This window comes from Myotis lucifugus, unplaced genomic scaffold (assembly GCF_000147115.1).
Source record: "Myotis lucifugus unplaced genomic scaffold, Myoluc2.0 scaffold_313, whole genome shotgun sequence".
NCBI classification, from domain to species: domain Eukaryota; kingdom Metazoa; phylum Chordata; class Mammalia; order Chiroptera; family Vespertilionidae; genus Myotis; species Myotis lucifugus.
In genome coordinates, this window is record NW_005871361.1 from 558,847 (window position 1) to 571,549 (window position 12,703).

General features: G+C 36.5%; 1 protein-coding gene across 2 annotated transcripts in view; it reads left to right on the forward strand.

Annotated features, from left to right (window-relative positions):
- The window catches only part of PGM2L1 (phosphoglucomutase 2 like 1), a 41,681-nt gene that overhangs the window by 15,960 nt on the left and 13,018 nt on the right, over nucleotides 1-12,703 (forward strand). For both annotated transcript variants that reach the window (XR_002832067.1, XM_006100450.3), the window contains exons 3-9: nucleotides 1,333-1,439; nucleotides 2,160-2,244; nucleotides 5,767-5,850; nucleotides 9,058-9,251; nucleotides 10,100-10,289; nucleotides 10,603-10,700; nucleotides 11,496-11,676. Coding sequence is in view for 1 of the 2 variants with exons in the window: in XM_006100450.3 (XP_006100512.1) it covers nucleotides 1,333-1,439; nucleotides 2,160-2,244; nucleotides 5,767-5,850; nucleotides 9,058-9,251; nucleotides 10,100-10,289; nucleotides 10,603-10,700; nucleotides 11,496-11,676 (939 nt within the window). In the remaining variant the exon portion in view is untranslated. The remainder of the gene's footprint in view (nucleotides 1-1,332; nucleotides 1,440-2,159; nucleotides 2,245-5,766; nucleotides 5,851-9,057; nucleotides 9,252-10,099; nucleotides 10,290-10,602; nucleotides 10,701-11,495; nucleotides 11,677-12,703) is intronic.

Sequence of the window (12,703 nt, forward strand, 5' to 3'; positions counted from 1 at the left end):
ATGAGAGAGAATCATCAATTGGCTGCCTCCTGCATGCCCCCTACTGGAGATCGAGCCCATGACCTGAGCATGTGCCCTAACCAGGAATTGAACCGTGACCTCCTGGTTCATAGGTCGATGCTCAACCAGTGAGCTATCATGGGCAGAATAATTATTCTTGAAAGAGCCCTGGAAGAAGAGTCCAGAAGTCACTGGGGCCTCATTTCGTGCTGCCACATAGTTACAACAGTGCCTTCCATGTGGTAGGTCTTGAATTAATGTGTATAACTTAATTTTAGTTGAATGAATGGCCTTGGGCAAGTCATTAAATGGAGCATCAATCTTATTCTGCTTCTTTTTTGAAGAGATGTTAAAAGATAGACAAAAATAGAAATGGTATCTGCATTTCTCTTTTCAGGGTTGTAAGGATTGAGTGTGGCACTATTTGTGAAAGTAGTCTTAAAGAACTTGTAACAATATGAAATACTAGAGGCCTGGTGCACAAATTCATGCATGGGTGGGGTCCGGTCGGCTCACCCCAATCAGGGCCAATCGGGGACAGGGCCGGCTGGGGGGAGGGGCCCCAGGGCGGTAGGCAGGCCAGCCCCGCCCCCTGGTCAAACTCCAGTCGAACTCTTGGTCAAGGGGACAATTTGCATATTACCCTTTTATTATATAGATTTATTTTTAGAAATGAAAGTGTTAATGTTAGCAAATCATTCATAAGATAGTTAAATGGTTTTAGCTATTTTCATGATGTTTTCAATATTAAATACTTCATTTTTTTGTCACCCTTGACTGTTAATAGTCCTAGTTTATAGGATTTTCTTTTCTGTGGGATTTTTAAGACTAAGGAATTACAAATGGGATAAGCCATTTTAAGAAATGTTCTAATGAAGGTTTATGTTATTGATTAAAAATGTGTCATAAATAAGTGAAATCTTTTGATTAGCTTTCGTCTTGTGATTTAGAAAGGCCTAAAATGATCAAAATTGTTTTCTCCAAGCCTTAAGGCAAGAAACAATTTCTTTTGGCCCTTCTAACAATATTTTTAGCATGTCCCATATTTTTCCCTCTTCGTGTTTTATGTAACGTATTGGGTTTAATATTTACAATTAAGTAAATTAAGATGATTTTTGTGGTATTAAATGTTTCTGGAACTCCGGGAAATAAATGTTTGACATCTCACCTTTGAGGATTGAACAGTATTATTTCCACATTGGGGCATAAAGGCAGAAGCCAGATTCCCAGGAGCCCATAAACTGCACACTGCACATAAAAATAATAGATTTTAAATCGTAGAAAAATGCAGGCATTAGTCAGGAGCTAATGTTTTGTGTTTATCTGCTTCAGGGGATGTACAAATACCTGGAGAGATGTTTCTCAGACTTCAAGCAGAGAGGCGTTGTCGTCGGGTATGATACCCGGGGGCAAGTAACTAGCAGCTGCAGCAGCCAGAGGTACAGTGTTCATTGTTTCAGAGATTAATATGGATTGGGGGGAAAACACCTTAATTTTTCCCACCAGTAGCAGGCTATCTGAATGAGGAAACTGTCAATAAGAAATGTGATCATATGCTAATATTTATTTTAGAGCTGAAATAGAGGCATTTCAAAGATAAGCTTTAGCTTTTACAGAAAGAAGCAACATTTAAAAATATTCAGAGTTAGTATTTAGAACGGCCTCATGCTTATTTTATGATTTTCTATTTTGACCAAGGTACTGGGTAGGAATAATGATGTAGCTTATATTTTCTCATTGTAGTCCCATTTGAATAGTTTTAGCGTATTTTTACACATAGATAATCATGATATCTTATTTTTCCAGGGGGTAATTATGCATATTGTGTTTATTAAAGTCTTTTATTTCACTTTTCTCTGTTATTTTTACGTTTTTGGGGTTTATTTCTTAGTAAAAGAGCCATCAAAAGATAAATGAGAAAAAAGAAAGAAATTAAAATGTCAATTCTCTTTATTGTTAAGCTCCTTTAAAAAACATCTCATTTATTTAACCTTTTTAAGTTAGAGCATGAAGCTTAAATAGCCAGTGATTATAGAAATTGGTTATATTAGAATACCATATATTCAGAATAATTGTACTAGGAAACATTTATTATGGTAGTTAGGTTTCTAGAAAGTATGGTAAAACTAAGTGAAATCTTTTTTTCTCTCTTTTTTTAGGCTTGCTAAACTCACTGCTGCAGTCTTATTGGCTAAAGATGTTCCTGTGTACCTTTTTTCAAGATATGTTCCTACACCTTTTGTAGTAAGTTATTGTGTTATTAATCTTACAGTTTGCTGCTCTGGAAGAGATTTCTTAAGTCAACCAGGATTCAAATATTTGTCCTGCATGTAGTTGTCAGTTAAGTGATATGAAGTGCCAAAAGAAGAATCAAAGGAAAACAGTGTTGCTCTGAATTTATTTTCATTCAACAAGCATGTGCTAAACCAAGTAAGAATTTGATCTGTAACAAACTGACAAATCCAGAGTCATGGTGGAGTATTTTAATACTATTCTTTCAGAAATTGATTTATTAGACAGGCAAAAACAATTAAGGATAGCTTTGAACACACTGTTAGTATGTTTGATCTGTGTGTGTGTGTGTGTGTGTGTGTGTGTGTGTGTGTGTGTGTGTAAAAACCCTGTACTTAATGATGGTAGGATGTTCATTCTAATCAAGCAGGATCATATAGGAAATCTCAGCAAATACCAGAGAACTGTTTATTAAACTATAGTCCTGGACCCTAGTGCAATAAGATTAGAAGTGAGAAATCCAGTGTTGGAATTTTAAAAACACTTTTATGAAGATATCATAGTGAAGATTAAGAATTACAGGCAATCCTTGCTTTGCATGGTGGCGCAGGACTGTAAAACCATAGAAATTGAGCTAAATCATTAATGGGGAAAATTGTTCTGTAAACTTTAATTTTTTTGTCAAAACATAGAAACACTCTTAACCCTTACTTTAAAATTTTTTGTCAAAACATTAAAACATTTGTAAACCTTACTGTTGGGTCCCTTTGTACACCATAAGCGTCTATAGACACAAGCGGCGGACCTTCCCCACACGCTGCGCGCGTCTATAGCTGCAAACCTCTACGTGGAAAGGCATTTGGTGTGCTCTTCTACTAGTATTGGTACCAAGCAGCGAAAAGAAACCAAATACAATGTAATGTTCCAGTATATTCAAAATACTGTGGCGTGTGGGGATGGTTTCCATTTTGGACGCGTGGCAGTTAACTGATTTAAAAACGTATAGGGAAAATAAAAAATAATAAACCTGTTATTTATTTAGTACACTGTAATTTAAAATATTGAGGACTAAAGTGTTTTATTCCTTTGTAAAATAACTTAAGAGTATGACCAGTGCTTGCTTCTTGTCATATCCCTTAACAATATGATGAGCATCTTTTCTATGCCTTAGTGAATTGTCACACTCCTCAGTTTGGATCAGCTTCCCACATTTTATCCTTGGTGCTTTCAATATTATGAACTCTCTCTGAGAATTCCTTTTTTTTTTTTTTGCCAGTATCACTTCCTCTGGGACATCTTCATCCTTTTCATCATAACTATAGCTCTCACTTCAATCCATATGTTCGCCTTCACTAGGCTCTTCTGGTTGCAGATCTAGAGTCTTTTGAATGACAGCAGTGTTATCAACATTCCCAGTTATTTTTTCCTATAACTCCATTGCCATTCAATTCAAATTTCATTTCCACCATTATCACTTTTGTGTTTTTGCTGCATTTTCATCTTTGTTGGCTAGTTCCTTCTTTCAGTTATCCATTTTTGCAAGCTATAGTTATTATAGCATAGTAACTGAAATTTAAACATGTTGTGAGAAGACTAGGATTATTTACCTAAAGCATGGTGCCAGACATTTGTGTGTATTGGAACTGTACAAAGCAAGGACTGCCTGTATTTAAAACTGAGCAACAATAAGTAGCAAAAATTATGGGCTATAACTAAAGCCCTGCTTAAAGGCAAATTTATAGTCTGTGAATAAATTAGGAAAAAAATATTAAAAATGATGAGCTAAGCTATTGAACTTAGTATGTTAGAATGAAAACAGAATAAATCCAAATAAAGTAAAAGGAAGGGAATAATAAAGCTATAAGGAAAATCAAATAGGAAACAAAGAAAAGAGTACCAACAAAAGAGTAAGTTGGCTCTCTGTAGAAACTAATAAAATAGACAAACCTTTAAGTGTACTCAAGAAAAATAAATACAGTAGAGATTAAGAAAAGCACAATATTCTGAATAACATAATGCAAATAAATGTAAAAGCTTAGATGAATTTCCCAATTTCCTATAGTAATTGATACATCAAAACTGTTAAGAAATAGAAAACCTGGCCCTAGCCAGTTTTACTCGGTGGTTAGAGCATTGGCTCACGAACTGAAGGGTCTCGAGTTTCTACTCTAGTCTAAAGCACGTACCTCAATTGCAGGCTCCATCCCTGGCCCTGCTCAAGGCACCGTTTGAGAGGCAACCAATCAATGTGTCTCTCTCACATCGATGTTTCTCTCTCTCTGTCTCTCCCCCTCCCTTCCACTCTTCTAAAAATCAATAGAAAATATCCTCGGGTGAGGATTAACAAATCAATCAATCAATCAATAAATAAAAAGAAATGGAAAACCTTAATAAGTGTCTAACCACTAAAGAAATTAAACAGATATATATTTTTAAATCTTTTCAAATTAAATATGCCAACTCCAGGTGATTTTATAGGCAAGTTTTACCAAATGTTTGAGGAAGAGATAATATCTCTATAAATGGTAACTAGTGATTTACTGGAAAAATACTGAGTGGCTCAAAGAATTGAAGGAGTTGTTAAATAATTAGTTCTAATGATTTACAGAAACCAGGAAGGATCCAGAAATTTAGAACATTTTTATAGGATTCTGCCACTGGGTTGCCAGTCCCAACTCTATCAATCCCTGTGTGGCCTTCCTCTCCTATTGAAGGTAGATTTGCTCAGCTGGTAGGGAAGGTATTTTTAGCAGTCCCAGATTCACAGCCTTTATCAACATAACCTTGAGTTAAAAGGCAGTCCTCCTTGTGTACCTTCACCAGAGAGGCTTGCGTCATGAACCAGTTTCTGAATTAAATCAAGGGATAAGTTCCTCTGGTCAGTACTGGACCACGTGTCCATCCCTCCATGGCCAGGAGGAGAGAAGTTGGATGTAATGGTAGAGGAGTAGAGGGAACATCCTACAAAGAAAAAGTGAAACTGAACCTCTAGGCATTAACTTTGACAACAAAGATGGTGAGTTGACCTTTATATGATATAGGCCACAGAGTATATATACAGATTTCCAATTTTTTTTTTCAGATTTTCAAACTGGAAGGCAAGAGACCTATATTCTACCCTTGAATCTCCTCCCTTATGATTGTATAATGTTGGATAAACCTCAGTGTAAAATTTTTTGGATTAGGTGATTTCTAAATTGACTTCCAGCTCTCACATTTTATGATTATATTCATCACTCATATCTCCAGAGTCTAGTGGAGTGTCTGGCATATAGTAGATGCTCATTAAATGTTTGTTAAATGAACAAAGTAATAAAAAACATAGGACTAAGTTAAATGAGACTAGCGGGGAAAAGCCATTCAGCCTAACAGGTGGTTACTGTTGACCTTTTAGAAATGGGCCCCACCCAATGAACCAGAGTTGATGGTTGAGGTTGTAGGCTATTTATATCTTGATGTCTTTTCCTGTTATTTAGTTATTCTAATGTCACATGTATGAGTAGCCAGGAAATTATGCTGTTGCTGTTTTTTCAGCCATATGCAGTCCAGAAGCTCAAAGCAGTTGCAGGTGTGATGATTACAGCATCTCACAACCGCAAAGAAGATAACGGATACAAGGTAAACCTTGGGCTCCTATTCTTCGCTTATTTACATGTTCCTTTCTTATTTAAATAATAAATGCTGAGTTTATTTTCTACACCGGGGAGCAGAACTAGACATTGGGGACAGGGAGATAAAAACATTGAGGCCAACCCTCAAAGAATGTGTATTCCTAATGGCCCTTATTACTTCTCAACATGTACTATTATAACAAAAAGTCTCTTCATCGGTCTCATTACTTCTATCTTACTGCCCTCAACTTCCCCATTCTGTTCCAAATCCATCCTGGGTTCCATTTCAGAAATATAATCATATTGTATCTAAATGAATTGGAGTTTGCAGGAAGAGAGCCAGAGTAATAGTACTTGGACATCACTGTCCTCTCCCTCTAACCTTCTACCAGGGCTCCCCATTGGCCACAGGATCCACTTGATGTGTCAGCCTCTGTGACAGAAAGTAGGGTGGAGAAGGGTGAAGAGTGGCCCTGGAGGGACAAACAGAAAACACACAGCACAATATTGAGCCAGTGTTTGGGGCTCCTGGGTGATGAGTCCATGATCTTATATTTGCTTTTCTTCTTGTGTGGAAGGTCTTCAGGTACACTGGGGAAAATAAAATTTAATAGTAATACTAACCAGCTAAATGGGTAGTACTACCAGTCACAGAAGCAAGATTAATTCCGTTTTGGATATATTAAGTTTGAGGTATTTGGTCAGCCAGGTAGCTATGTCCTATATGCAGTTAGACACAAAGATCTGTTGATCAGGGGGGAAATCTGGACTGAAGTTATGGATTTGGGGTCACCATACGTATTAGAGTATGTAAGTGTATTTGGAAGTTCTTTACTTCAAATGTTCAACCATATATTGTCTCTGGGATGAGGAGCCCAGAGACAACATATGGTAGAAAAGCAGGTCCAAAGGGGATCTGTACAGCATATCAACTTTAAGGGAAGGGAGGAAGAAGAATTGCTGGAGATAGGAGAAAGGCCAGAAAATTTTGGTGTCACAAAAACAAAAGGGATGAGAGAGTTGCAAGGAGGGAAAGAAAGGTCAACTGTCAAGAGAGCTAATAACCCAGATCTCCTCTGAGTATCAGACTCCTATTTCCAGCTGCCTACTTGATGTCCACTGGGATGTCTAGCAGACATCTCAAAATTACCATAGTGTCTCCAGAACAGAGCTCTTGATTCCCCCGCAACAAATGTGTTCCTCTCAGTCTTCCCATCTCTGTAAATTGATGATACCACTCCTTCACTCCTAACATTTAATCCGCTAACAGGTTCTGCACATTCTACACCTACAATATATGTTGAATGTGTTTACTTCTGTCCATATCTTCTACCTCCCCCATTCCAAAGCACTGTTGTCTTCTGTCTGAACTACAGCATCCACGCTGGCCTCTTCCCTTCTTCCATTGTTCTCCCCTGCAGTCCATTCTCTACCAAGTGGCCCGATGATCTTTTAAATATAAACAGGTCATGTTACTTTCTTCCTTAAAATTTTCAGTGGGTCTTAACCGGTTTGGCTTAGTGGATAGAGCATCGGCCTGTGGACTCAAGGGTCCCGGGTTCAATTCCGGTCAAGGGCATGTACCTTGGTTGCGGGCACATCCCCAGTGAGGGAGTGTGCAGGAGGCAGCTGATGGATGTTTTTCTCTCATCGATGTTTCTAACTCTCTGTCCCTCTCCCTTCCTCTCTGTAAAAAAATCAATAAGATATATTTTAAAAAAAATTTTTTCAGTGGCTTCTCATTCTTCCAATAAAATCCAAACTCCTTACCTTGGGGCTTACAGGACTCTGTCTCCCTACCTCTTCAACCTCGTTTCATTCATTCCTCTCCTGAGCTCACTACATTCCAGTCACACTGTCTTGTCTCTGTTCCTCCAGTTCCTCCAGTATACCCAGCCCTTCGCTTCCGAGGCTTTGTAATTGTTTTTTCCTCTGCTTGGATTGCTCTTCTCCAAATCTTGCAGACTGGCTTGTTTTCATTCTTCAGCTTCCTGCCCAGATGTTTCTTCCTCGACGACCTTCCAGGGTCACCTTATCGCAAGTAGCTTCCCTCAGTGACCTGATCTGTCTTGTTTATTTCCTTCATAGAACTTACCACTATCTCTCATTATCTGCTTTCTTTTCCTTTTCTTTTCTTTTTTTAAATTGATTTCAGAGAAAAAGTGAGAGGGAGAGAGAGATAGAAACATCAACAATGAGAGAGAATCATTGATCAGCTGCCTCCCACCCCCACCCCCACTGGGGACTGAGCCCACCACCCGGGCATGTGCCCTTGACCAGAATCGAACCCGGGACCCTTCAGTCCTCAGGCCGATGCTCTATCCACTGAGCAAAACCAGCCAGGGCCCTGCTTTCTTTATAATGAATTATCTGTTTGTTTGTTGACGTTTGTTTGACACCCACCCACCCCCATTCCCAATATAATAAGCTCATGCATGGGTGGAGGTATTTAGTCTGTTTTGATATTCATTGTTGTTGAACATATTTGTCACATAGTAAACCTTCAAAGATTTCTTTTTCTTAAAATATAAGCACAAGGTAAAAAATACAAAAGTTAAACAGCCTAAAAAGTTACATAATAAATATTATCACTCCTAACCCTTTCCCCCAGTACCCCTTTCAGAAGCAAATACTGTTTCCAATTTTAGTTGCCTTCCAGAGATAGTCTATGCATGTGTAATCATATATGCACTTGTCGTTCTCTTGTTTTTTTCACAGTACAAAACAGTATGAAACAGTCTTAGAGATAATTCTCTGCATCGAGTCATCAGTGATAGATAGATGGATAGATAGATAGATAGATAGATAGATCTGCCTCATTGATCTTTAAAAACCTATATAGATGAATCCTAATTTATTTGACTGGTCCTCTGTTGATGAATATTTCATTTGTTTCTGATCTACTTATAAACAGCGCTACAATGAATGTTCTTCTACATATAATCTTTGTTCATATGTGCAAGTAGCTTTATATAGTCAGTAAAGAATAGTAGTTTAAGAGTATGGTTTGGGTTTGAAACCTACCTCTGTGACTCAGAAGCTTTTTGACCTCAATATATCATCATTATACTTTGGCGTTTATTAATCTAGTCCCATGTTGACATTTTCTACTTGATTAATTTGGTGTGCTTCTTTATAAAGTCAAATATCTCTAGCTAAGAAAATATCTGGCCAATATTCCAAGTATTTATAAGTGTATTTACCTATTATCTAGGTTTATTGGGAGACGGGTGCTCAGATCACATCTCCTCATGACAAGGAAATTCTGAAATGTATAGAAGAATGTGTGGAACCCTGGAATGGTTCCTGGAATGATAATTTAGTGGACACCAGCCCACTGAAGAAAGATCCTCTGCAGGACATTTGTAGTAGATACATGGAAGATCTGAAAAAGATCTGTTTTCACAGGTACCCAAGTGGAACTATAGGATGGTATTACCTTAGAATAAGATTAACAAATAAGGGAAAGAAATACCTATAAAAATGTGTTGGCTGTTTATTATATTTAAAATTATAGCTAAACAGTAGGTTCATAATAGTAAAAAAGTGGAAATAACCTAAATATTTATCAACTGATGAAGAGATAAATAAAATATGATATATCCAAACAAGTATTATCCAGTAGTAAAAGGAAATGAAATACTGATGCAAAATGCAGCATAGATAAGCCTTGAAAATATTATCCTAAGTGAAAGAAGCCAGTCACCAAGGACCACATATTATATGATTCCATGTATATGAAATGTCCAGAGTAGGCAAATCTATTGAGACAGAAACAGACGGAAGATACATTAGTGGTTACCGATGGCTGGGAGGAATAGGAGGGTTAGAGAGTGGCAGCTATGGGGTATGCAGTTTCTTTTGGGGGTAATGAGAATGTTCTAAAATTGATTACGATAATGGTTGAAAAACTTGGAATATAGTGAAAGCCATTGAATTGTACACGTTAAATGGATGCATTGTATAGTTTATTAATTACCTCTCAGTAAAGTCATCAAAAAAAAGTGTAGCTAAATATATGTATTCTCTCTGGATAAGATTAGGGAATTTTCTCTAAAAATTTATTTTGCCTTTTCTATGTCCATATTTTCATAACTACTTCATAAGCAGCTAACACAATTGCTAGAAAGCATCCTGGCTTGCTGAATATATTTTCCCTATCCTACAAAACAGATTTTAGCTTTTTCTATAGCTTGTTTTAATTATAGCCCAGGTAACGTGCTTTAGATTGATTGAATGATGATTTTTCTTTACAGGGAATTAAACTCAAAAACCACCTTGAAATTTGTACATTCATCTTTTCATGGGGTTGGACATGACTACGTGCAGTTGGCTTTTCAAGTGTTTGGTTTTAAGCCTCCAATTCCAGTCCCAGAACAAAAAGATCCTGACCCTGACTTTTCTACCGTTAAGTGCCCGAATCCTGAAGAGGGAGAATCTGTGCTGGTATCTTTCTTTTATTTTTAAATTATTATTAGTGTATTAAACTTCATCAAATAGATAGAACTCATTGACAATTCAAAGATTCAAAAAAGCAGAAACCACTTTAGTTTACATCTTTTAAATTATATAAGAGCCATAGGTTCTGTTTTGTTTGAAATCTCTATGGTAGATATTCCTACTTCCAGGCTTATTTTAAATTTAGCTGAACTGTATTCCTTCTAAAATTCATATGACTGGCATAGTGCCCACATTTAGGAATATTAACATTGAATGGAATGTCCTCAGTGCAATCCAGCCTTTTGGGTCACTGTTGCAGGAACTCTCTTTGAGGCTGGCCGAGAAGGAGAATGCCCGGGTAGTGGTCGCCACAGACCCCGACGCAGACCGACTGGCGGTGGCAGAGCTTCAGGAGGAGTCAGTAGACCTGTTATTTGATTAAAAGCTTACATTTTGATGAACTTTTTTTAAAGTCGAATAGGCTTGTTGGAAATCATTTTAAAAATAAGAAAATACATCTCCTGTAAGCCCACGATCCAGAAATAAACACCTAAGTTGATATTTTAACGTTTTCTTTCTATGTTTTTTGTACTCAGATATTTAAGATATATTTGTTTTTGCAAAATTGTGACCGTACTACACAGGATGGGCCAAAAGCAGGTTTATAGTTGAGAGTACGAAAAACACTTTATTCTTGTATTATTTATTAATGATTGTATTATTTTCCATACGAACAACTGTAAACCTACTTTTACCCCACCATGTATATAATTTTAAGTAGATTATTTTCTGTTTAATATCATACTGTGAGCATTTTCCCCTGTCCTTAATTATTGTTTAAAATATTAAATTTTAAAATGGCATAATATCACAACAGATTGCTTATCAGTGTGATCATTTCCTAATCTTGGTCCTTTGAGTTGCTATGTATTTTTGCTATTATAATGTTGTGACAACTGTCTTTACGTAGAAAGGACATTATATTAACTTTTTTCTAATTAAATAGGATAATAAAAGTAACAATTTTTCAAAAGACATTGCTTCCATTTCTACTGCAAGCTCACCCCTGGTCAGTTAGAAAAGTAGTCATAAATGTTTTCTCAAAAAGTCCATACAGTAGTGTTTGGGTTGATGATTTGTAGGTCTTGGGGGTCAAGAAGCTTTAATGAGAAGTTATAAAGTTCCTGACTTGAGTTTTTATTCTCCCTGCAGTGGTCACTGGAAAGTTTTCTCAGGAAATGAGTTGGCAGCTCTGTTTGGGTGGTGGATGTTTGATTGCTGGAAGAAAAGTAAATCCGGAAATGCTGATGTGAAGAACATTTACATGTTAGCCACCACAGTTTCTTCCAAAATTTTGAAGGCAATTGCACTTAAAGAAGGATTTCATTTTGAAGTAAGAATAGATAATACCTGTGTGCCACTTTTCTAAACCTATTTCTATAAATTAAAGCCATCTCCTCGTCAAAACTGACTTTTATCAATTTCATTTATGATTCCCACTTTTTTTCTAATTTTGTTAACATTTAATCTTTTTGATAGCTTAGACACTTGAGCCAAATTCACCCAGTGTGTGAATTTCTGAAACTAAGATTAGGTGTTCTTTAGAAATTGCATTAATGCTTATTATTCCGTACAATAATATCTGGTTTCCATACTAGGAAAATCTGGTTCCTGGCTTCATCAATAACATAAAATCCGTTCCAAAAAATTGTAGGTGTCCGGGACCACTTGTGTAGGCTCTTCAAGTTCAGTCTTAAGAAACTTTAAGTGGTCTTCTAAATTGCAAAATAAGACCCAGAGATTCTACATCCAAAAAAAATGATGCCGCTCTCTCAGCACAGATCACTAACCTTTGTGAGCCTCAGGCAGTTGACTAAGCTGACTGCCACTGGGACTAATGTCAATGAAGTTGCTTTTCCTCGGCCATCTTTGCCAAGTATTAGTGCAAATGTCACCTCTGGGCATTTTTCTTGAGCCACAGTCAAGCTACGGGTCTTAACATTAATTGTCTGAGTAAAAGAAAATTGTATTTGTCTTAATAAAACAGAGCTTTCAACCTCAGACTTTCTAAAATACAAATAGCAAAATAGAAAAAAATGAAATTTTATTTAAGCCTAAGATTCTGAATTACAAGTAATGTTAACGTTTTTATCATTTATATTTATGGCAAGAAAAATGTATAATGAGCACAAAAGAGAAAAAAGAAATGATTCTAAAGACCAATATTATAAATTTACTTCCTTGTTGTTGTTGTTGTTGGGAATAGGGGTGGCAGATGATTTTGGCTTTTACGTTACGTTATATTATGTTATGTTTTTGTTATGTTATGTTATGTTATGTTTGTTATGTATGTTGTTATGTTATGTTATGTTATGTATGATGTTATGTTATGTTTGTTATGTTATGTTATGTATGATGTT